The sequence below is a fragment of the Etheostoma cragini genome, chromosome 19 (assembly GCF_013103735.1).
Source record: "Etheostoma cragini isolate CJK2018 chromosome 19, CSU_Ecrag_1.0, whole genome shotgun sequence".
Lineage (NCBI taxonomy): Eukaryota > Metazoa > Chordata > Actinopteri > Perciformes > Percidae > Etheostoma > Etheostoma cragini.
Genome location: NC_048425.1, coordinates 649029 through 673054, shown reverse-complemented (window position 1 = coordinate 673054; position 24026 = coordinate 649029). Strand labels below are relative to the sequence as shown.

Here is a 24026-nt window from a genome sequence, read left to right as displayed (position 1 = left end):
GAGAGGGACCGGACAAGGCTGACCAGACTGCGGAAGAGGTCTAGCTCTGTTCTGGTCTGCCCTCTGGACACCATAACGTAGCACTGCTAGCTGTTTCTGCAATATGAGCCATCACTGGACATATTATGATATTCTCCGCTATGCATATTTTTGATTTATCTTTAACTCCAACTGTGCAATATTTCATTTCTAATCATCTGTATATCTGTGGTATACACTATCTGTTTATATAAGGTTGACGGTTTGTTGTATTACCATTATTATAATAACAAATTTTTATATTACTTATACTTTATGTGTATTTTTTTTCCTGTGTCTACTCTATTTGTATTTTGTCATACTGATGTGTTTTTTCTTTTGAGCTGCTGTACCGCAGAAATTTCCCCAGTGTGGGATTAGTAAAGTATATTTTATCTTATTGACAAATAGATCAAACAATTATACAACTAAATAATTAAAATTAAAATATGAAATAATCGTTAGTTGCAGCCCCGTTAACCCTCGTGTTGTCTCACCGTCAAAATTGAAAATCAACACTTTTGTTGACGCTTTTTTAAAACTTTTTCTTACGTTTTTGTCCCTTTTTTCAACCCTTTTTACACTTTTTTAATGTTTTCAACACTACGTAACACTAACTTATTAACTTTAGTTTTACAGTTATTTTTGGAATTTATGGTCAATAAACCTCATTTATAGGAAATTATACCTAATGTTAGAGTTAGAAAAGCAGAAATTAGGAATTATTGAGACTAAAATTAAAGGAATGGATGTTGATGATAATCACAGACTGGAATATGTCAACTTTTACTCAATACTATTTCAAAAACACTTCCATTTGTTTTACAATGCTATAAAATTGAAGAAGACGCCCCAAAATTAATGAAAGTAGCGATGTGTATTTGCCAAAAAGCGTTGTGTGGAATCAATCATGTTATTTTGGGGAATTAAAAATAACATTGATATAGGAAAACGTGTCAATTTGATTTGACAACATGAGGGTTAAGGAGCATCGCGTAGATCATTAAAAGATAACTTCACTGAAAAATTCTCCACACAGTACCTTAAGAATACAAAACATAAGTCATCTAAACTGTGTCTCAATCTCTCTTTCTTCCCTTTCTCTACAACAGCTACACAGAGTTAACATGGCAGCTAACTCCTCCTCCACCTTCAACTCCACCCAGGTTCAACCCTTCGACTGCTACAGTTACCAACTTGGCAGCATCACTGCCTGCACTGTCGTGAGAATTATCCTCACCCTGCCTCTCAACACTCTCGTCCTCTACCTCGGTCACCAACGATGGCGACAGCAGCGCTCCTTCAAAACAACGAGCCACTGCGACATCTTCACCTACCACATGGTGGCCATCAATCTGATCTGGGTCTTGAGTGGCTTCTGCTACCTTAGTGGCACGTATGCTAATTCCAGGCAGATGGTGGTAGTGTTCATCTATGTTGTGCCTTTTGTTTACTGTGGAGAGGCCTACTTTCACGTCCTGACCTGTGTGGAGCGATACCTTGCTGTCGTTCACCCCGTCATCTACCTAGGTCTAAAAAACGCGCGTGGGGCCAGAGTCAGGAACATCAGCATCGGGTGTGTTTGGCTGCTGAGCTTTGTATACATGGGTGTGACAGCTCTGTACGTGCCTGATTTGCCCACCATCCCACTGTTCTACCTTTTGCTCTTCTCCTTAATAGCGGTGTCTTTTTGCAGCCTTTCTGTTCTCCGTGTTCTGATTCGCCCAGGGCCAGGCGACAGAGGCGGGAAAGAGGAGCGGGTTGACCAGTCAAAGAGGAGGGCTTTCCTTACTGTCACAGCTATATTGGGAGTGCTGGTCTTGTGGTTTGTAGGGTTCTTTGTTTCCGCTTTCCTGCACACCTCCACCCTGGTGAACTCCACCATTGGCTGTGTGGTGTTGTTAAGTGCAAGATGGATTAATCTGCCCTCCAGTCTATTGTTATCTGTGCTGTATCTACACAGGGCGGGAAAACTACCGTGTTGCTGAGTAAAGTCATGGATTCTACTACATTTGAGCAAAGTAAATTTCAGTGGATCAGACCTGCATGTAGCATACTGCAGTAGCACAGTTTTAATGATTTGATTTAATATCGGAAAAGCAGAACAGATTAGAGATTTATTTGCTCTTACAATAGGCACCCCAGGATGTGACACATGACTTTGGTGTAGGAGACCTGGGTTCAATTCCCACTGCGATCAATGAATGTGTCCCTGAGCAAGACACTCAACACCTAGTTGCTGCAGAGGTGTGCGACCTCTGATATGTTGAATTGTTTGTCAGCTAAATGACATGTAATTTTGATAATGTGAACCAAATTTTAACATTAATCTTAAAATATAGTCTCAACCTTTAATTAAGTAGTGAGGACAGGCACAAATGTCCTACCTACAAGGGTTTAAAACTGAACCTAGTCCCCTAGTGCAACAAAGATAGCAAAGCAAGCCAACACACACCCAGTGCAAACAGGTACACACGGATGCATGTCCCGGCTGAAACCATTGGATTTGAATACACACCGCTTTGTTTAAAAGTCATCTGAAAACTGCAAAATGTTAATCTGTATGGACTCAAGCCATAGCTAAGGATTGGCGTATTGGTGACACCCCTTCTACTGAACCCACTATATTTTTTTAAATTGAACACATTACTGTATATGTCTTTATTACTGTATATGTATTTAGTAGAGCTCTAAGAAAGTGACTATACACTAGCTAACGCAGTGAAGCAAGTTATGAAATATGGACATGATCAGTCCTCCCACTTATGTAGAAATATAGAAGAAAACAAAGGCTCCATATATGTAACACATAACCTTTTTGTCCTAGTTTCATGTTTGTGGGGAGAAAGGCTAAAACAGATGTGTTTTTAAAGGCACTCAGGACACATGTAGTAGCTACTGGCCATGCAAATGATAGAGGAAATCATCTTTACTTTGTGTATAATGCATGTTTCTGTCTATGATTTATTATGCGAGTTGTCCAGGAGTTCATTTAAGGTGTGATAATAAATATTTACTTTTTTTAGTAACTAAAAAGTGTCACCTTTTAGTGTCATCTTATTGTGCAAAACGTTTAATCCGCGCACTCTTCTGCTGTTGTACTTGAAAATTTCAACATTCAAATCTTTACAAGGTCTGAATTAATTGTTCAAATTCTTCTAATGAGTGCTACAAGATGGAGTTATATTGCCCTGGACAAAGCAATTCATAGTTGACGGAGATGGTGTCTGGAATAAGTTGAATTGAAAAGGAAGTTTGGAGGTTAATTTGGATAAAGGCTTCTAGTTAAAGGCCACTCCATAGCCAGGGCAACGTGGGCACTGGTAGTCAGCTCAGTTAAGGATCCATCTTTCACATAAATCAATCATATCCAGACTATATAGAAATTATATTATAATATGAATAATCATATAATTTCACAATAAAAGCTTCCAGTAGACATATTAATTGGAACAAGGCACTTTCAATTATTAGTAGAACCTGTTGGTGGCCTACACACGTGACATTGTGGGATACAATAGTGATAAACTTAGATATTTTATTTTGTAGGATTAAATCTGGTGCATTGTGGGATGCCATTGGTGGGGGGGGGGGGGGGCAGGTGTGATGTAGTGATTTCAGATACAACAAAGCAGATGACGAAGTCACTGATCAATGGATGCAAATATCAGTAGAGTACAACAAGTTGAGATCATGAATTTTCACAAAAACCAAACCACAACAAATGGCTGCCATTTAGGGACCAATGCTTTATTTCAGTGTTGAGTGTTGGTGAATATTAAAGAGACGGTCCAGGACAGTGAACAGACATGGCAGACAGTAAATACAGAGACAGAGAGCAGGCAATCAGCACTTTAAGAGCTGTGTTCCAAAACATTACATATCCATTGGAGAAAAATAAGCTAAATTGACATATAATCTTGTTGCAAACCAAGAATGATACACACCCAAGCCACACATTTAAACATTTTAGTAACAAATATAGCATTTTTCTGTTGTGTTGATTGACCCTTGTATTGTCCTTGGGTCAAATTTGACCCGTTTCAAAGTGTTTTAAATCCGAAATATGGATTTCTTTCAACCAAATTGTCCAAAAATAACATGGATGATCATACAACGTTCTGCAGGTAACATTAATGATTACTTTCATTGAATTTTTGGGTGTTTTATTTAATCTTATAGTATTTTTTTTTTTCTTGAATGGTTTCAAACCAGTATCCGGACTAAACTTTGACATCTACCCGTCTGAGATTTACTCAGCATCCTCTGATCTTAACTATTAGTCAAAATAATTTCTGTCTTTTTCACTAAAGACTTATGTATAATTTGATATAAATGAGGTTTGTTGACCATGAATTCAAAGAACAAGTGTAAAACTTGTTATGAAACCAGCTCAGGTTTTTTTAAAGCACCAAAAGCTGAAAAAAGTGACAAATAAATCAGAAAAAGCGCCAAAAACATTGGAAAAGCACAAACAAATACTCATTTTCAAATTTGACCTGGAAGGACAAGTTCATGGTTAACGGGAAGACAACACAAGGGTCAAGGAATTTCTTTTTCCAATAGGGAAAATGTCAGAAGTTTTCTTCAAATGGATGTGCAGTCTACCAATGACCTATTTGTTTGGAATGGTTATTAACTACAGAATGTCTTACTTATGTTTGCGGTGAATTTAAAATCAAGATTAATGAGAAGGCAGATACATCATATCAAATAGAAACATTCATACGTATTACTGACATTAAGGCTGAATCTCCAGCAAAACAAGGCCCAGATAACTTTATGACGCACAACCTGATTCTGTTGAAACAATCAATAGCGCCAACAAATCCAAAAATAATCTCCAAACTTACTGTTTATGAGCAAAATTGGAGATTAAACAGATTTTTTGGCTGCTGAACAAAGTCAGAGAACTTCCTTTTAACAGACTGACAATCGGTACAATCAGGGAAACAACACAAACTCCTTTGTGGGAATCATTTTTCATTTCAATTCATTTAACCCTTGTGTGATATTCAGGTCAAATTGACCCATTTCAAATTTTTTCGAAAAGAAAAAGTTAAATTTGTTCTACCTGAAAATCAACGTCCTTTCCTTATTTCCTGTGATAAACATGTATTCCTGACTCCATTCAGAAGATTATTCAGGATACGACACTTATGTTGTTTCCGTAGTGGATTTTTTACATGAATTATAACCTTATGATAAAAAACTAACCCCACTTCCATGTTTAATAGTGTGCTAGTAGAGACTGATGCATTCACTAAACATAGATGTTATCTCAGCTGGTGGAAATGGAGATAAAGACAATATTTGTTTGTAGATTATGAAGTAAAATTCTAATTCAGAATTGTTTTCAAAACCCCAAATAAGTCAGTTTGACCCGAGGGACACGAGAGGGTCCCGACAGTGAAGGCATCACAAGGGTTAAACAAAATCCATTGAGTTAGCTCATAACTAGTTGTACCCATTGTTAAAAAACAGACAGTAATAGCATTGGAAAATAAACCTTCTTGGCTTGAACATTGTACTCTTAGCCATAGCTACGTTATTAGCTTTGTTTAAATGTCTCCATTGGTTTCAATCACAAATGGAATTTTAACAAGCTGTTCTTGATTTTTGGCTAGCCTTACTATTCCCCCCACACAGCATAAGACTTTCGCTTGACAAAATATAATTGAATACAAATTTAAACCGTTGATTTGTCCACTCACAACTGTATAAAACGTATCAAATACCAACAATCATATTGAGATTAAACATAACAGACAAAATATACAAAAAGAAGAAATATAATGGGCACTTAAGAATGTCAATGCACACGGTGGAACACAATCAAATGGCAAGTAAATATGAATAAATAGATAAATACTTAAATAAATAGAAGTAATAATTTACGCGAAGTTTGCTAATTGATCAGGTGTGAACTTGATGGGATGCATCAAGTGCATCACTTACTCTACCACAAGCAACCAATGCCCTTCCCACTCCCAACTCGTCAAATACTGACACCTGGTCAGGGTCTCTCAGTCTAAGATACGGTACTGACGAATCAGCTTTATTCGCCAGGTATAAGGACACGTACGAGGAATTTGACTAAGGTTGGATCGAGCCTTTCGGGCGGCAGCAATGGAACAGCGTCCCCACACGCTTTCTCGAAAAGAAACAATGCAGACAGCAACATAGGACACAATAACATCACAACATGTTAATGCACATGACATGTGGTCACATGAGGAGTTTTTTGAGGTGGCTTGGGAGGGTGGGAAAAAACACTAGAAACCAAGGCAGTCAGACAGAGGCGGGGCGGGATGGGGGTGTGGGTGTAAGATAGTGAGTTGTGTGTGTGAGAATGCGAAGCGTCAGACTGTCTATGTTGTTAGAAGCTCAGTTCATTCGGCCTTGTCCTTGAGGAGACGAGCCAGTGCAAGGGAGAAAATAGAAGGATGGAACACAACGCTGGTCTTTCATCTACGAGACCGCGGTTTGTCTCCCGTTCTTGTCCCGCATGTAACTTAGACGTAGAACTTAAAAGCCACGATCTTTCCCTAAGTGGTTTTCCCTGCACGTCAAAAAGTGACGGCAGTCCTGCACAAGCATGTCAAAAGTGGCACCAAAAGGACAGCCAGAGCGTCACATAGTAGATGGGATTACACTGGAATTATGTGAAAACCACCTGTGTCTGACTGAGATGCTAAAGGACACTTTTGGGTCAGTAACTAACGCCATAAGGAGCTGACCAAACGTCGGTTTTTGACGCACTGGGAGTAAGTCTGTGTTGTTAACCCTCATGTTGTCCTGGGGTCAAATTGACCGGTTTTTCTACATCAATGTTCTTTTTAATTCCCCAAAATAACATGATTGATTCCACCAAACGCTCTTTCCCAAGTACACTTTTTTTAATTACTAAAAAAGTAATTAATTTAATTAATTACTTTCATTAATTTGGGGGCGTCTTATTCAATTTTATAGCATTGGAAAACAAATGGAAGTGTTGTTGAAATAGTATTGAGTAAAAGTTGACATATTCCAGTCTGTGATTATCATCAACATCCATTCCTTTAATTTTAGTCTCAATAATTCCTAATTTCTTCTTTTTTAACTCAAACATTAGGTGTAATTTTCTGTAAATTAGGTTTATTGACCATAAATTCCAAAAATAACTGTAAAACTGAAGTTAGTAAGTTAGTGTTACGTGGTGTTGAAAACGTCAAAAAGTGGCAAACATTAAAAAAAAAACGTCAAAAGTGTTGAAAAAAGGGGAAAAAACAAAAGAAAAAGTCAAAAACATCAATAAAAAGCGTCAATAAAAGTGTTGATTTTCAATTTAGACGGGAAGACAACACGAGGGTTAACCTTAAAGCAACACTAGGGAACTTTTCCCGCTTTGGTCCCCCTACAGGTTGGAAGCGGAGTTGTACCATTATGTCCCATTATGTCCTATTATGTTCCATTATGTCTCATTATGTCCCATTATGTCTCATTATGTCTCATTGGAACTACCCAGCCTCTACCCGATCTGGCAAACTTGCATAGTGCCGTTATAGCCGGCAGAGATCCACAACGTGCCGTTCACCCTGTTACGAGTTAATGAACCACTAATACAATTTTGGAAAAAATAATTTTAAAGTACAAAAAGTTCTCTAGTGTTGCTTTAATTGATAGAAATGCTTTCTTATTGTAACCAACACAGGGCACCTTTCCAAAAGTATTTTTTTAAAATACTTTGCGATGTCACATTTCTTTCAAAGTTTTTCACTCCTCTTAACATTACTGTAAGTCTTGTTTGTGAGCTGCAAAATAGGAGCTTACAGTTTAAATGCATAGTGTTTTGATGTTAACACTCACACAGTACAGAGGCATGCTAGCAGGACACTGAGGCATTGTCTTATGAATGATGACAGAACATGAATTGTACAAGCCAGCGACTGCACTTCCCACAATTCTTAAATTAATAAAATCATTTGGGAATTTCCTACCACAGATTTGTTTTTTTGTGGCGAGCAGAAACGAGGACGCAAAAACGTTACTGATCATTCCTGGTAGTTAATTTGAACATTTTACACGACATTATTAAAGGTATTCTCACAAATATATATGATAGATTTATTATAGACTTTTTTTTCTCCTTGCAACAGATTTTTCAGGAAAACACTCAATCGAGCATAGATGAGACGAAGCTGCTCGTCAAAGCCACCGTGTCAATCAACCAATTAAATCATCAATCATCATCATCATCATCATCCAGACAATCAGAACCAGTCAAGCAATCACTTCAAATCATGTCTCTGTTGCCTAAGACTTAACAAATACTAGCATATGGCAAGAAACAAAATTAACATTCCCATATTCAGACAATCCTAATGTACAAAACAATGGTCAACAGGCTAAAAGTGGCCAAAGTCTTATTGTAATATTTTCCTTATGATGATCGCAGAGTGAATCTTCATTCAACAATATAGTCAATGTTCATTTTTTGAATCACTTTCTTGTTGCGTATTTACAGATGTTTCCCGGCACAACTTGTGACGGCCCTTCCCCATCTGCCCGCCTGTCATGTTCTGCTCCTTTTTGTTTTCAGGTGCTGAGAGTGGGAGGGGGGGGGAGTTGGGAGGGTGGTCTGTACCTGGCCAGGTGGGCGTGGCCTACAGAGGGCATGAAGGCCTCGGCCCTTCTGGGAGTCTCACTCTGTCTCAGCTGGTCCTACTGGAGCATCGACCATTTTGTTCTTTGTTTGGTTCATCTTACAACTCACTTCACTTCATTCACTCATCCATGCACGGCAAACACGACTGATGTCTTCTATACTTACACACCCCGCTGTTACCTTTATGTTGGGTTAAGTTATGTTATTAGGGTTATTTAGTTGAATAAACTCATTTTTTTGTTGGAGGGCATCATCTCCAACTCACGGGTTGGAGATGATGCTCACAAATTTAAAATCACAAATTTAATCTACAGTACAAGAGTCGAAGGGGAAATATGTGGTATGAGTGAGAAATTATGTCCAAACTAAGACGTAGACCTCTTTTAGCTCACTGGACATTATTTTTTCTGTTACATACAATATTACAAAGGCAGAACATCAGAACATTGTTATTCTTCAAATCCATCCTCTCCAAAACACCAGCTTGTATGAATTCAGTCGTGCTTTTCATACTTTTTAACTCCCATTCACTCAACGCTGGGTTTAGGAAGCAGTGGTCTCCAAAGAAGTTATCGTCATCTTCTTGCAGACTTCCTCTTTGTCCTTCCTTTGTTTTTTTAAAGCCTTTTTTTTTCATCCACTCCTACATTTTTCTGTTAATGCCAAACTGGGAGAAAGAAGGACTTCTAGAGTTTGACATCATGAAGCAGTCGTTGCATAACTGGTTTAACTCCAGCCTAGCATCACTCCCGGGTCCCATTTGGTGATTTTTGTCACATTTTCATCAGGCCGGCAAACTCTTGAATCCACCATCATTCCATACTATCCTTATCTCTGTTCTTTAGACTTGTGGGTAATGTAGTTTAAAGAACAATCTTTGTCCCACCAATCTATGTCAGCCACTGTTTCCTTTTTTGACGACAACTACAACGATTCTTAATCCAAATCATGTCATGTCTAACCTAAAACATTGTTTCGTTGTGGTCTAATGTCGTACTAATGGCTGATCCTTCTTTACTTCCTTCTCTTTTCTATCCATCTCTTCTTTCAATGTTACAGGCAGCGGCAGAGGTTCATGCAATTATTCCTAGAATTTGACGTTGTGCACCATATCTCTTCAATCCAACACCTGCTCCCTCCATCCGTCTTTTCCTCACTCCGTCCAAGCCTCCATCATTGTAGGTAGCGGTAGACTTTGAAGCAGTGGTTCCCCGAGTCAGCCACTACCACGTGTCCGTCCGAGGTCAGAGAAAGACCTTGGGGTCCGTAGAGAGGGTCAGCGGAGGTGTTGATGTACGAGAGGAAGGAGCCGCTGCCGTCAAACACCTGGAAATGTTTCAGCAGAAGAGATGATGTGGTTTGATTACTGCTAAAACACCTAAAACTACCGAGAAAGGGGATGGTTACGTTGTACCTGTATTCTGCTGTTGCCCCAGTCAGCTACGATGATGTTCCCATTGATGTCCACGGCTACACCGGTGGGAGCGTTGAACTGGCCGTTTCCCTCACCATTAGAGCCAAATTTCAACACCAGCTCTCCCTCTGGGGTGAAAACCTGATCAGGACGAAGAGAGAGAAACAAGTTCAGTTCAATTCAATTTTATTCACATAGCGCCAAATGCATAAAAGAGCAGGTCTAGACCGTACTCTGTGATGTGATGTTAGGATCCATATTAATGCATTGTGTTAAAATGTCCTTAGATATCTACCTGTTCACTTCAATAACACAAGAGCAAAGGTCTAATTTTATTGTAAACGGGTCAAGGAAGAATAAAATGCATCAGGGTAATGTCCAGTGAGCGAGGCTTTACCTTGACAGAGTGGTTATGGAAGTCAGTCACAATGATCTCGTTGTTCTTGTTCACTGCTGCAAAGTGTGGACCTTCACAACAGGAGCACAAAAACAGGGTGTGTGTTTAATGCTTCATCTGCCACTTCTTCAGTTGCTTTCAGCACTTACTGTTCACTTCAAATGACATTTTAATTGCTGTCAGTGATCGCTCGTCATTGGACACTTCTGCTTTTTAGAGCATATACTTCATTTGACACTTTAACTACTTTTAGTCTTTGTACTTTGTGTCTCATCTACTTCAAGTGCTTACATTTTAACCTTCTACGGGTCACATTTGACCCCTTTTCAAATAGTTTCTATATCAGAAATTTGGGTTTCTTTCAAACAAAATGTCTAAAAAAGTAACCTGGATGGCTCCCAACAATGCTCCTCACAAGTTAAATTAATAATCAATTTACTATTTCATTAAGTTAGGGTGTTTTTTGTCAATTTTTTGAGCATTTGGAGAAAAAAAAAATGTTGCTAAAAGAACTTGTTTGTAACAAATGTTAAAAAAAAGACAAAGAAAAAAAGAAGGACAAATGTCAATAAGAGGGATTGAAATGTGAACAAAGAATTTTGGAGAAAAAACCCACAGAAATTTCAAAAGGCTCAAAAAAAGTCAAGAAACTTTTTTTAAAAAGTGACAAAAACAATAAGGTACAGTAAAAATAAGACGACCATAACGTTGATAAAAGGTTTTTCATTTGAAATTTTGCAGGTCAGCGGGAAGGCAACACGAGGGTTAAGTGACATTTAACCGCTTTCGGTGCTTACACACACCTTCTTAATGTACCTTAAACTTGAATTGCAGACTCACATTTTGCTTTTATTTAGTGAACGGTTACATCAGTTATTTGATCTAGTATATGTCAAATTATTTGGGGTGGGATTTGACATATTTGGAAGATCATGCAAGACTGGCGTGATTGTCTGCCTTTTATCTGGTGGCTTTTTTATTCATTTCAGGACAATCTATCTCTTTAAAAGTACCTGCAAATTGCTTGTCACCGGTCCCTCGACTACCAAACTTGGTGATGAGCTTGCCGGTCGGCTGGAAGATGAAGACAGTGCACGCTTTGTTGTCAACAACGATCACATGACCGTTCTCGTCTACGGACACGCCCTTCGGCCCCATGAGTCTGCCGGAGCCAAGCTTCCCCTGATGGACCCCAAATACATCGAGAAGGAAGAACCATTCAACAAAACCCAAGACATGAGTTTCAACAGTTTGTTTTTATGCATCAGAAAATCTACCAGCGTGAAAAGTCCCTGAAGCTTAAAATATGATTTGTATTTCTATACTGATGCTCAAGAAGAATAAAATCGAACTCAACCCTTGTATGATATTTGGGTCAAAATAACCCATTTCAAAATTTTTTAAGAAGAAAGATTGTCCCAGTTACATTTTTTCTACCTGAAAATCAACGTCCTTTCCTTATGTCCTGTGATAAACATGTATTCCTGACTCAGAACATTATTCTGGATATGACACTTATGTTGTTTCCATAGTGGATTTTTAACATGAATTATAACCTTATGATAAATAAGTAACCCCACTTCCATGTTTAATAGTGTGATGGTAGAGACTGATGCATTCCCTAAACATAATTGTTACCTCAATTGTTTGAAATGGAGATAAAGACGATATTTGTTAATGGATTATGAAGTAAATTTATTTCAAAATTGTCTTTAAAGCCCCAAATACGTCAGGGGATCAATTTGACCCGAGGGACACGAGAGGGTCCCCGAAAGTGAAGACAATACAAGGATTAAAGTAACACGTCATCCCTATGAGCTCAGAGCCACACCGGGGCACCTACCTTGAACTTGCCCTCGCTGGAGAAGATGCTGACCCACTTGTTGTCATAGTCGGCGATGATGATGTCACCGCTGGGGTGCACGGCCACGCCTGTGGGACGCTGCATTTGCCCCGGCGAACGACCCCGCACCCCAAAGCGACTCTTGAATTCCCCGTCGTTGGAGAAAATCTGGATTGGCGAGACACTTGTGAGGGACCATCGAAGACGCGATGCACGCTAAGCCTAAACCTACGTTGATCTAACCCTAAAACCAAGTCCAAAACCCTCTAACAGCCATTTGAAGACAAGACGTGCTTTACCTGGACACACTGATTGTTGCTGTCAGCAATCAGTATCCTGCCACTGGAGGAAGCAGCCACTCCTTGAAGGTTGGTGAACTCCCCTTTATTCCTCCCCTTTGTTCCTAAAGAAAGCAGAGAAAATCAAATCCAATCACTGCTTAGGTAGGCCATATTTTTATGTTTCATCATTACACACAGTCTAGACCTTATCATGGTCATTGCATTTCTGTGACTGATTTTTATTTTTAGTCTTATGTATGTCTGATATGTGTGTGTATATGTGTTTGTTGTGTCATGGTTGTCTTGCTACTGGATGCCGAAAATTTCCTTCGGGATGACTAAAGTATCTATCTATCTATCCATCTATCTATCCATCTATCTATCTATCTATCTACTTATCTATCTATCTATCTTTCTATCTATCTATCTATCTATCTATCTATCTATATATCTACTTATCTATCTATCTTTCTATCTATCTATATATCTACTTATCTATCTATCTATCCATCTACTGTATCTACCCATCTATCTATCTATCTATATATCTACTTATCTATCTATCTATCTATCTTTCTATCTATCTATCTATCTATCTACTTATCTATCCATCTATCTATCTACTTATCTATCTATCTATCCATCTATCTATCTATATATCTACTTATCTATCTATCTATCTTTCTATCTATTTATCTATCTATCTATCTATCTATCTATCTACTTATCTATCTATCTATCTATATATCTACTAATCTATCTATCTATCTATCTACTTATCTATCCATCTATCTATCTATCTATATATCTACTTATCTATCTATCTATATATCTACTAATCTATCTATCTATCTACTTATCTATCCATCTATCGATCCATCTATCTATCTATCTATCTATCTACTTATCTATCCATCTATCGATCCATCTATCTATCTATCTATCTATCTACTTATCTATCTATCCATCTATCTATCCATCTATCTATCTATCTATCTACTTATCTACTTATCTATCTATCTATTAAAAAGAAAAGGTACTATGTGGCAGTCAGCCAAGTAAAGCCAGTGAGCCCAAATCAGAGCTTTAAAATGTCCTTTTGACCTCATGAAAAGCAAGGATGTTGTAGCTTTAACAGTAATTTTAGATTCGATAGCCGTAACGTAGTGTCGCACCGATCCTGAAGATGAGGTCGTCCTCGATGGGGTTCTGGGTTTTGCGTCGCGGGGTGCCCAAGGCGCTGCTCGCCCTCTTGGAGCCCTTCTTCTTCTGGCCGGGGGACTTCCCTCGTCTCTTTGCCCCCTCAGAGGAGCCTGTGGACGGGGTGGCGTAGGCTGCTGAGTTGGTTGCCGTGGTGGTGGAGGGGGACACCTGGAGATGCAACGACAAAGGCAGAGTTTATTGTTTACAAGCATCAATTTTCAGCAATGTGCATGTTAATTTGAGATCTTTTTTTCAAGTTTGGGATTAATTGCTTGAATTGGGTTGAATGCTTTGTTTTTCCTTGAATGCTGATCTTCAAAACACTGCACATGGACATAGACACATATGCAGAGTGAGTAAGCTTTTCTGTGATGCGTGGTAAGCTAGCAAGTAAGGGAAAAGATTGGCTGGCTGATCTACTGGCTGAGAACTATTTAGCTGCAATGCTTTGGGTAGTTTTGGGATGAAGCAAAATGGGATTACCCAGAGGTGAAACTGCACACTTGAGGTTCGATTTAGTTCTCTTGTTTGCATCAGATCCAAGTAGTTTACATAACTAGTTCGAGAAACGAGTGCAACACCATTAGCCGTGGAAATCAGCAGACGCCTCCTGATACGATATCATCACGATACTTATGCCATGATACAATATTTTTACGATTTTAAACATATTCTGCGATATTCTGCAATGCATTGCAATTTATAACCTTTTCTCCAACGTCAAATTTTTCCTAATTTCAAACAACGTCCCCAAAAGGAAAACTTCTGTTTTATCTAATGAGAAACATTCCTCTGTTTGTTCATATATCTTCAGTTTTATTGCTGCAAAATGGGACAAACTGACCAACACATAGTACATATATATAATAAAAGATCCATACTTGGCGCCTGTGCATCGGTACAGTATTGCCACGGAAAATATCACGATACTACGCTGTGTTGTTCCCCCCCTAAACACCATGAATGCCTTCAAGAAAATCATCCAAAAGTGTTATTGGTATTATAATCACCTCTTAACATGGCTTTTTAATCCGCCTTTCAACGTGGTTGTTCTGAACAGTTATGTATGTTATGTAAAAAAAAAACAACAGTTTTGGTAATTTTTTTCACCATAATTATTGATTTTTCTGGAATTTTTGTCACTTTTTCAATGTTGTGGGTGTTTTTTTTCCTACTTTTCTTGATATTTTTAATGTAACGCTTATTTCGATGGCCAATTATTAACAGAAAAACGGGTCAAATTTGACCCTAGGACAACATGAGGGTTAAATTACGCCATCACAGTCGGCTTTAAACTGTTACACATCCTTCACCTACCTCCACCTCTGTCTCTAACATCCTGTTGACAGTCAGTTTGAAGGGGCTTCCTTTGATGTGCTGGTCGTACAGACGGAGAGCCAACGAGAAGTTGCCCTCCTTCGGCACTGTGTACACAAACTCATAAGTCCCATTTTTGTGGTCCAATATTTCCCCGTCCACTATGCTGCCATCTGGGGTGAATACCTGGATTAACACATGGGTAGTATTTTATTTTTTGTGGGTGCGGCCACAGAATTCCGCTGTATTTTATTTTGTGTGTGTGTGTGGGGGGTTGTAAAACAAACCTCAGCTGATAGGATTGCATTGCCACTCTTGCAGGCTCCCCCTGACTTGTCTCTTGTCACGATGGTAACTGAGGCAGGAAGTCCCACAACGCACTGCTCCAGGCCTGCCCCCATGGCTTCGCTCTGGCTCGCCACCGCACTGAGGAAGAGGAGGAGGAAAGTCAAGTGGTGGTAAAAGCAGACATGCTTTTATAGCATAGCAAGTGACTGGTCTGAACATCTTCTTGCCTGGTCGTGACGATGGTCCCCAGGTTGTGGATGGACTTCCTCAGACCGTCTGTCTCCATCAGCAGATCCAGCTGGTCGTTCTCCTCCGGCTGACACGGTAGGCCGAGGCCGGCCAGCTCCCCCAGTTTCTCATGCAGCTCCTGCTCCACCTGCAGGCTCGCCACGCACGCCTCCCCAGCCAGAGCCTCCTCCGCCTGGGTGCAGGAGGCCATTAGGTCCCCCTCTCCCCGCGCAAGGCTGTCCACCTGGGCCTGAAGGACCTGGACACAAAAGACACTTATGATGAGTTGTTCATCATCAGTAGGTCTATTTGACTCAAGGACAACATGAGGGTTAAACGCTGACAGAAGACCAGAATACTAATACACAAAATCCTGTGTGCACCTTCTGTTTGAGTCCATATGTGACCTCCAGCTCCATCAGCAGGACACTCTTCCGGACATCCAGCTGCTTGTGTAGATCCTCAAAGCTCGACTGGATGTCCTCTTCGATTGAAGCCCTCTGATTGGTCAGCTGTTGGAGGGTCTCCTTAATGAAGGACAGGGAGTCTGATATCTGAGGGAGTCTGGAGGGACAAACACGGAGGGAAAGGGGGATGGTCATTTCTGCATTTGTCTCCTTGTTGCTCAACAAATCAAAACAAACAACAACATGAGGTTGATAAAATTAACCATGAACTTTTCCTTCCAGGTCAAACTTGAAAATTAATATATTTTTTTGTGCTTTTCCAATGTTTTTGTCACTTTTCCCGATTTATTTGTCACTTTTTCCATTTTTCAACGCTTTTTTTTAAAAACCTGAGCTGGTTAAATAAAAGGTATTACACTTATTCTTGGAATTCGTGATCAGATATTACACTAACCAAAATGAAATAATATAACATCTAATAATATGACACTGATGGGCTATTGTTCTGCATAATGAGTACTTTTACTTTTGATACTTTAAGTACTGGGTAAGTGTTCCTCACAGGAAAATGTCTGAGTCATTCAACATTTTCCTGTGTATCCAAAGCAATAATAATGTATTTTAAAAGGAATTCTGTGTCCTAATTACTAATGGACGTGGTGTTTAATCAGAGATGCCCTACTAATCAAAATATTACATTACATTACAGTTCTTCTAAATGTTGTATTTATATCTAAAAAGCAAAAGACTCTCTGTGCGATTTCCAACACCACTGCGACTGAGTCTAAACTATCCTGATTACAAGAAGACAGTCGTTACAGTGTGTGTCAACCACACTCAGTGAGACCTCCACCTGTTCTGGATGGCCCCCAGCCTCTCCTGCAGGCTACTGCGATGCTGCTCCAGGGCCTGGCTGAGGGGCACCTTAGGGTGCTCCTGGTGGCCCGGCACGCAGTCCTCACACAGCGCACACTCGCAGGCCGAACAGTAAAGCTCTGCCACCTGCAGAGGAGGAGGAAAGCATGGCGTCAGAGAAGAGGAGGATAGAGGGAGCACAGATACAGGGGTGCATTTAATACACTAGACCAGGGATCTTCAACAGGGGGGCCGGAACCCCTAGGGGGTCCTCAGGGCCAATGTAGGAGGGGGCTCCAAGTTATAGGAATGGATAGTGGATGGCCTATGGGTCACTGAGGCCATCCACAGATCCAGTTCATCCTAAGGACTCACTGTGCCATGTGTGTATGTTTTACAATAAAACAGGATTTATAAAAGCATGCCAACAATTATTTGGTTAGTTGAATAGTTTAGTAGTCCACACACAAAAAATGTATGTATAAAGGTTTTAGGCCGCCCTACACGTTAATATAGGCCCAGTTTTATATGCAACTTCATTTTATACAATACATGTAGTAGGGGGTTCCTACTCCATCTTATTCAGTTAAGGGGTCCTTGGCCTAATACGTTGAAGAACCCTGCACTAGACTGATGATTTAATGATTTCACTCGTCTTTTTACCGCTAATGTGTCACTGTATATTTCGTCGTTAAACTGTAGAATCTTGTTTGCAGCGTTCCTACCTTGCCTGCATGTTGGGGGCAGGCGTTTTTGCCGGGCGGAGCCTCCAGGACGGTGCACTCCTCACTGCTGCTATCTGGGGAGTGTTGGTGCGCCTCCATCTGCGAGCGACGGCCTGGTGGGGGTGAACCTCCGAACACGCCCCTTGTTCCACACTGCCGCCAGGGGGAAGGGGCTGGTAGTTCAGATACACGCTTGATGTTTTATACTCCTTGTCTCACACTTTATTCCATTGTGCCTGCGTGAGGGGACGGGGGCAAAACATTCAAATGGACTCCTTATGGTAACTCTTGGCACATGTTGGATCTTGGGAGAAGCATGACTTCCTGCGGGACTTTGCCACACAGCACCAACACAAGAGTGCTTGGAAAATCCAATCTAGGGTCTGGTTTTCTGTATTTTTAGTGTACAATCATCCACTTTTGTCAGAGCTTTACCTCTCTGCTGCAAAGAGGCGGAGCTAAAAGTTCAGACATGCCCTTTATTTGAGCCTGTAGTCTTGGATTAGTCCATTATATTCCTGTTGGGTGCAACGAGGTCCAGGCATTCAAAACGACAGACATTATTCATTTACCCGTCCAATCCTCTTTAGGTTTGATTTAAGGGAAAAGGCAACAGATTTAGTGTTGATGGAAATCACAAAGGGTTCAAATGGTGGACACCCTGGGGAGAGAAGAGGGGGATGAGGATTAGATAGAAAAGCAGATTAACACGGGTCAACACTCACTTAACTTTCAGTTTTGGATCTGTAATCATAATTATATACAGTAGACAACTAAACAAGTGAGGTGAGGTATCTAAAAAGGTTGGAGAAGTTTGGATGTGGCTCATTTATATTACTAAGTGAAATGAAATATACACATGTAGAAAAGGTTTGTTTTCAAATGTTGTCACTTCACCATGAAACAGTACGTTTTATACCCATTAATAATGTCGGTGAGTAAACAAAGAACACAACAGCAGTACTGAGCAGATATGATGAAACCATGGACTTGGACTGACAGATGGACAACGTGTCTCTTCCTCCTCATAAGTGAAGCCAAACTATCCCAGACATGGGTGCTGGCAAATTGTAATTTTTGCCCATCCGAGCTGCCGTAGTGAAGTCCCGCCCATGCACTCCCTGACAAAATTGCGGGTCAATACCAGCGGGTCAGTTATGACGTTTCTCCCCATTTTTAAAGCCACAAATAACTAATAAAAACCAAACTGATCAGAAAAAGCAGCCAGCCACCAGGGGGCGATCCACGTGTTTTGGCGTCATTTATACAGTCAACCCCTGGATTAAACCATTGACTGTAAATATAAATGGATCACCCATCCGGTTTGGTCAAGTACTGCAAAAGCGGAAGTGCCTTGAATCTGCTTTCTATCTGAATTCCTGCAGGGGGAGACTCCTTAAAGCTGCATTATATCTGATCTCCAGCAGGAGGAGACTCCTTAAACCTGCATTATATCTGATCTCCAGCAGGGGGAGACTCCTTAAAGCTGCATTATATCTGATCTCCAGCAGGGGGAGACTCCTTAAAGCTGCATTATATCTGATCTCCTGCAGGGGGAGACTCCTTGAACCTGCTTTCTATCTGATCTCCAGAATCTCCAAATCTGGGGGACGTCTCACATGCTCTAACCATTAATACACAGTCTATGAATTAAACCCACTGACATTATTTTGACTGGGTAACAACATCTCACAGCACTCTCCATCTCCCACAATAGCAGGGGTATCAAACATTAGTTGTGGTTCATGGGCAGCATACCCCTAATTTCATCTGGCCCGTGGGCCGGACCAGTAAACCACTCCAGAAAGATCAGAAACTGTATCTGCCATTATGACATTGGAGGGAAAAAATAGTGTCACTGACCCGGGCAAGAGGGGTCAGAAAAAACTAACATTAAAGCTGAAAATTCGCAGAAAAATAACTTTGATTTCTCTGAGATTAATGTGGTAAATTTGGAATTGGAATTAATTACTTCTCTGTAATTTTCAGACTTTTTAAACTCATCCAGTGGGCTTGATTGGATGCTTCTGGCCCCCGGGCCGTATGTTGTGCCCCCCTGCACTATAGGAATGTGCATACTGTATGTTCCTCCCAGATGGTACACTCCGTAGTGAGGCTCAGCACTGCAGAAGGTCTGGGAACAGATGGTATAATCCACAGATGTGGGGGGGGGGGGTAGGACCAACAAAGGGTTGTGAATGAAGAGTAAGATACTAAAAAAAGAGCTTGGAGGAGCAGGAGATGTAGGTCACGGGAATGACTTCAAAGTGATGGAACGAGAGAAAGAGAGAGCGAGAGAGAGAAGGGAGTAAGGCTTTGGTTTCCATGGTTACATACTGCACAAGAAGGGGGGGGGGGGGGGGGGGGAGAGAGAGAGACGCAACAAAAAGTGAAGCGTGGTAATGGGCCCTTTAATCCTAAAATGCTCAAATTTAACTGTCGGTTCGCAGCAATTCCTTCACGCTGAGGATTCAAAGTGTCCCCGTTCCAGATGTAAAAACAGCTGCCGACTCTCATCTGGACCACATGGATCCAGATCTTCCTGCCCCCCAAGAAGACAAAGTAACAGCCAATCTGATAAAGTAAGACTCAAAGAGAGACAACATAATCTGCAGAAGTGCCTCTGTAGACGGGGGAAAGACTTCAAACACACTTTTATTAAATGAAACCCAATCAGCTGTTGTTTTATTGACAGTTTCATGGCTGAAATTGTCTTTTAATAAACAAAATGTTAAGTTAAGGGAAGTGGAAGAAAAGCTACTGAAACAAATTTCAACCTGACTTTACCAAAAGATGTTTTAATTTAAGTATTCAGAGCTAAAACGTAGTAATAATGTACAGTATTGCAATTTAAATTTAAATAATAAAAGAAAACACAGGCACTGTCAGAGCGGTATTTATGTAACTATATATGTTTATTATTGAAGTTGTAGAATGCAAAGTTTAATGCTGTAAAGTTAACATGTGTTGGACCTAAAAAAGTGGACATTGTGCATTCAATTTCAATTTTAAAATGCAAAAACCAAAAGAGAAAAAAGCGAGATATTTTATTATTGGAAAAATGTTGGAATACAAATGATGTTCCTCACATTTGAAGTCCTAAAACTACTATTTTTTTCAATTTTTTCAATCAAATTGATCAACGGATCATTGTTTTAAATACATTTTTTTTTTTATTTCTTCATTTATAAGGTTGTTGTTTTGTTACTCAGTTGTTCTGCTTTTCCTCTTCTCCATTTCCCTTTGTACTGGTTGTAGTTTCCTGTCTCTCTGTTCTCATGAATGATTCATGAAGGGGGGTGTTGGGGGTGTTGGGGGTTATGAATATGACTTCCCTGACATCTTGTACATAATCCTGTTTCAACACCCCCCCGACCTCAAATACTTTTGTTCAGAAAACACAACCTTCCTGACGTGGAAGTAGTCTCATACACAGACACACACACACACACACACACACACACACACACACACACACACACACAGATATGTGTGTATTTCCCCTCTACATGTTTCCTTTTTTCCAGACAGACAAATACACCCCCACACAGCCCAACTCTGCAGTACAGTGCTGATGCAAAGGATTATGGGCTGAAAGTGAGGCTTGTGGGGTGTGTGTGTGTGTGTGTGTGTGTGTGTGTGTGTGTGTGTGTGTGTGTGTGTGTGTGTGGACCTTGTGACACGGTGGTGGCTGTTTGTAACTGTCACAGAATGAGGGACAAGTGAATCCTTTCTTTCATTTGTGGATTCACAGATACATCTGCAGACAGTTGTCGGTGTTATGAGTGTGTGTATGCATGCATGTTTTGTGTGTGAGTGAGTGCGTGTGTGTGTGTGTGTGTATGTGTGTGTAGGTACTTTGGGACCAATTGAAGTTGTACTTACTAATCGTTAACCCTCCTGTTGTCCTCGGGAGAAATTTGACTTTCTATATCTTTCCATATAAGAACTATGACAAAAGAAAAAAGTTGAAAAAAGTGACAAATGTCGGAAAAAATCAACAAAAACATTCTTGAAAAGTGACCCAAGAAATCAGAAAAAATTACAAAAAAACATCAAAAACATTGAAAAAAAGCAACAAACAAATTGTTAAAAGATTGACCAAAACATTTAAAAAAAAATCAAAAAATGACAAAAAAAAATGAATAAAATTGACCAAAAACATTGAGAAAAGTGTAGAAAAAGAAACAGCAACATCTCACCTCCGGTCAGATTGACACCTCTAGTTTCGGTTGTGCCATTTTCATTGGTCCGCGCGGTCCTACAGGTAAATTAGCTCTCTAAGCTAACGTTAGTCAAAGTGTTGACGTGTGAAAGCACCAAACATGCATTTAAGACGGAGATGAGAGTGTATCCCGTTGTCTCCATAAACCTAATCCCGCCATCTCCGTCTCAGCGGACCAGACTCCATTACTCCACCTCATCCTGGTATTTTTACCAATGCCAGAAACTCAAAAATATCACATCTCAGTCAAAGCGTAATCTGCAAGTTGAGACACTGACCAATAATAACAATAATAATAATACATTTAACTTGTAACGCACTTTGTTTTTACGCAAATCCCAAAGTGCTACATGAGTGCTAACATAAAAACACATGGAGAACTTGAAAATGAAAAATAAAACAAACAAAAACAACAAGAAGAAGGGCCAGAGGTTAGTCTAAAGCTCTCCTAAAAAGGTGGTTTTAAGGCCAGACCAGTTTCCAAAGAGCTTGTCAGTAAATCTCCAGTCTGACGTCACTGAGACACACATGGACTAATCTCATCTCTTCATACTGATGCAGTATTCCCCTGGGGGGGTGCATGGTCGCTCGCCCTCTGCTCCCGTCTCTCTCTCTCGGTTTCCATGTCTTTCTGCATGTCTCTCACCTCTGTCTCTCTGCATGTCTCTTACCTCTGTCTGTCTGCATGTCTCTCACCTCTGTCTGTCTGCATGTCTCTCACCTCTGTCTGTCTGCATGTCTCTCACCTCTGTCTGTCTGCATGTCTCTCACCTCTGTCTCTCTGCATGTCTCTCACCTCTGTCTGTCTGCATGTCTCTCACCTCTGTCTCTCTGTCGTAGGATTTCAGGTTCATGCAGTTCTACATCTGTCCTTTTGGGGTATTAAACATCTGATTGATGTCTTTAGATGGTTACACCATGCGTTGCTGTTGAACGCTGCTTCATCTTAAATGACATCAACAAAAATAGTTGCTATCTGTTATTCTTACTTTTTTTGCCAACAGATCAAAAACGAAACTAAATAAAAAAAATGTACAATATACCACTCAGGACGCATGTAGCTTAACGTACAACTAGCATGATGTTGCCATGACAAAGCAGCAGATTTGAGGCTGTCTAAAGCGGAGAGAAAGACAAACACGTTGAAGTTTTGACTGAACTGTTGCCATTTTGTTTTGGTTATTTTATTTTTCATTCTCACGCTCTCCGTGTGTTTTTATTTTAGCACTTACCTGTTTTATCATAAGTGCATTACAAGTTGAATGTATTATTTCTTTTGAAGTTGAAGCAGGTTAGATTATGACTTCTGTTTCAAGAATACTTTGTTGGTTGAGAATCTACCTGCTCACGTTATTTACCTTTTGTTTTTTTCTGCACCCTCCCGTTCATATTTATGTCTTTGTGGCCGTTTCGTATCTTTATGGTCAGTTTTTATCTGTGGTAGTTTCATATCTCGTTGGTCATTTTGCACCAATTCTTACTCATTTTGCATCACTTTGTTGTCATTTTGCATCCCTGCATATTAATTTTTCAACAATGTGTAGTCGTTTGAATCCCTTTGTTGTCATTTTGCATCACTTTGTTGTCATTTTGCATCACTTTGTAGTCATTTTGCATCACTTTGTTGTCATTTTGCATCCCTTTGTAGTCATTTTGCATCACTTTGTTGTCATTTTGCATCACTTTGTAGTCATTTTGCATCACTTTGTAGTCATACTTCACCAATGTGTAGTTGTTTGGATCCCTTTTGTAGTCATTTTGCATCACTTTTTTGTCATTTTGCTTCCTATTGTAGTCATTTTGTATCCCTTTGTAGTCATTTTTCACCAATAAGTAGTCATTTGGATCCCCTTTGTAGTCATTTTGCATCCCCTTGTAGTGGTTTTGAACCCCTTTTTCTCATTTAAAATCAAATTGTTGTCATTTTGCATCACGTCGTTTGTCATTTTGAATCCCTTCATAGTCATTTTTCAACAATGCGTAGTCGTTTGGATACCTTTGTTGTCATTTTGCATCACTTCGTAGTCATTTTGCATCCCTTCGTTGTCATTTTAGTCTCTTTGGTTGGTTTGTGTCTCTCTGTAGTCTTTGAGGTTGTTTCTTATCTTATTCCAGTCATATGACAAATACTATTATAAAACATCATAATGCAGTACTTCTGTCCTGAGGGCCCTAAAA

At 40.0% G+C, this 24026-nt stretch overlaps 1 protein-coding gene across 1 annotated transcript in view; it reads right to left on the bottom strand.

Moving 5' to 3' along the window:
* Window positions 1–9299: 9299 nt before the first annotated feature.
* LOC117962119 (tripartite motif-containing protein 2-like) overlaps window positions 9300–24026 on the bottom strand; it is a 15354-nt gene continuing 627 nt past the window's right edge. The window contains exons 2-14 of the mRNA XM_034901230.1: window positions 17624–18284; window positions 16897–17045; window positions 16020–16200; window positions 15636–15895; window positions 15408–15546; window positions 15121–15306; window positions 13776–13971; window positions 12619–12722; window positions 12320–12487; window positions 11490–11658; window positions 10477–10547; window positions 10080–10220; window positions 9300–9991 (exon numbers count right to left, since the gene is read on the bottom strand). Coding sequence (XP_034757121.1) covers window positions 9839–9991; window positions 10080–10220; window positions 10477–10547; window positions 11490–11658; window positions 12320–12487; window positions 12619–12722; window positions 13776–13971; window positions 15121–15306; window positions 15408–15546; window positions 15636–15895; window positions 16020–16200; window positions 16897–17045; window positions 17624–17722 — 2016 coding nt within the window. The 5' untranslated portion in view covers window positions 17723–18284 and the 3' untranslated portion in view covers window positions 9300–9838. The remainder of the gene's footprint in view (window positions 9992–10079; window positions 10221–10476; window positions 10548–11489; window positions 11659–12319; window positions 12488–12618; window positions 12723–13775; window positions 13972–15120; window positions 15307–15407; window positions 15547–15635; window positions 15896–16019; window positions 16201–16896; window positions 17046–17623; window positions 18285–24026) is intronic.